This window comes from Cyprinodon variegatus, unplaced genomic scaffold (genome assembly GCF_000732505.1).
Source record: "Cyprinodon variegatus isolate N-32 unplaced genomic scaffold, C_variegatus-1.0 Scaffold1149, whole genome shotgun sequence".
Taxonomy (NCBI): domain Eukaryota; kingdom Metazoa; phylum Chordata; class Actinopteri; order Cyprinodontiformes; family Cyprinodontidae; genus Cyprinodon; species Cyprinodon variegatus.
Window position 1 is genome coordinate 136,177 of NW_015151602.1, and position 2,048 is coordinate 138,224.

Consider the following 2,048-nt stretch of genomic DNA (forward strand, 5'->3'; position numbering starts at 1 on the left):
CCAATGGAACGAGTTATTTTAATCTTAAAATAAGATAATTTGCACTTGAAATAATACAATGCAATAGTTTTTTCTTATTTAAATGTAAATTTTCTTGTTCCATTGGCAAAGTGTTTCACTTACCTGCTTGAATCAAGAAAAAATCCACTTATTTTAAGAAACAAAACAACTTTTTAGATTTAAAATTTTGCAGTGCACACTAAGATTAATTTAAAGAAACACTTTAAACAAGCAACAGATGTATTAAAGTGGCATTCTTTCCAACAGCAGGATTAGAAATGAAATAGATTAGAAATAGATTGACAGAAATTCAATCTGCTGAAAGTTTTATTAAACCATTCTCTCTCACCGACTCATCCTTCTCCAGCTCCAGACCGATCTCCTGCAGGTTCTGCTCAAACTCGTCCCTCTTGAAGCGCTTGTCATCCTCATGATAATTATCCTGTTGCTCCGTGGCGGCGACCTCCGGGTCCTCCCTGGGCTGCAGCGGCGCCTTGCTGCTCCTTGTGCTCATGCTGCGCCGTAGCCTTTCAAACATGTTGCCCTCGCTGGGCTTGGAGGACGGCCGTCGGACCCCGTTGGGCTTCTGGACGCTATAGGTCAGAACATAGTCCACACGGCGCTGTCCATCAGAGAAGTAGGGACCAAGGGGCGCATGCAGCAGAGAGCCGTCATTCACATCAAGACTTTTCATTGGCTAGAAAAAAGAAGACGACGATGAAAATCAGAAACACGTCCAGCCAACGTCTCAGAAAAGCTAAACAGGTCAACATCAACTACCCGTCTCACACACGTACCTTCATTCTGATTCCAGACAACATGAAACAGGAAGAGATTTGACCTGCACACTTCTGCTCAGATTTCAGGTGGAACCTTCCTCCTACTTCCTCTAGCTTCTCTAAATGGGCCAGCAGTGATCAGGTGTGGAGGCGGACGGGTCTGTCCTGATTAGAGACAAACCAAACCAACTTTTTCACAGGGCCACACGCCGTCACTGAAGAAGGTTCAACCTAAATCCATCTATTGATGATTTGGTCCATATGGTCTCCATCTGATCACTGCTGCCTCAATCCTACAAACCGTTTTCAGATTAAACCCAATCCGGAGAAAAACACCAAAGGTTTCTGTAAAAGTTGCCCTTTGATTTGAAGCAGGTCAAAGATGGCAGATAAGGTACGGCAGCTGAGCCTGCAGCGGAGGTCACTGACCCGTCATCACCACAAACCCTCACGGTTCACTTCAGCATTGGTTTTTCATGTTTATCACTTTCACCATCATTTCTGTTGGTATAAACCACGATAAGAATTTTGGACATTGAGGAACAATGTCCATGTTTCATGGTAAAAAATAAAGGTTAATGGCCGGTACTTATATAACGCTTTTTCAAGTCAGAGGACTTGACCAAAGCACTTTACACTACATTCAGTCGTTCACCCAGTCATCCAGGTCACAGTCATTCCAAAAAAGTTAAAAAAGAATCCTCTGGACTTTGTTTCCAAGTTTGAAGATGTTTCTCTTCCATCCAGGGATTGCTGAAGAGTCAATGAGTCGATGCAATCAGCTTGTTAGATAGAAATCTGAATCAATCTGCCTGGATGATCTGGTGAATTGTAAAGTGACCTGAGATGACATGATGTGAATTGGAGCTATAGAAATAAACTGAATAGAATTGAATCCAGGAAGCTTTTTCAATTCAATTTGGTGGAGAGCAAAGAAAGAGCTGCATTAATTACAAGAGCTGGAAAATCAAACTAAAATTTAGATTTTTTTTCTCCAGCTACTAAATGATTTGGAAAAATATTAAAGTTTTTCAGTATATTAAATGTAGAACACAGAACATTATAGTGTTTATTTTATTACAGTCTGATGGATTCATTCTTAAATCAAAGCGTTTTGTAATCTCTGCCTCTGCAGTATTTTGTTTTACTGCTCGTTTCCATTACATGGATGAAGGATTGCAAGGATTACTTTGACTGGATGAACGCCTTTGATTGGCTGCCTGCTTAGGTTCATTTACTTGATTTAAACAAGTCATGAGAGCAGAGATG

General features: G+C 40.9%; 1 protein-coding gene across 1 annotated transcript in view; it reads right to left on the minus strand.

The window, feature by feature from the left end:
* The window catches only part of LOC107101766 (anoctamin-1-like), a 67,665-nt gene that overhangs the window by 46,879 nt on the left and 18,738 nt on the right, over positions 1 to 2,048 (minus strand). The window contains exon 3 of the mRNA XM_015400812.1: positions 350 to 697. Within this exon, the coding sequence (XP_015256298.1) occupies positions 350 to 697 (348 nt within the window). The remainder of the gene's footprint in view (positions 1 to 349; positions 698 to 2,048) is intronic.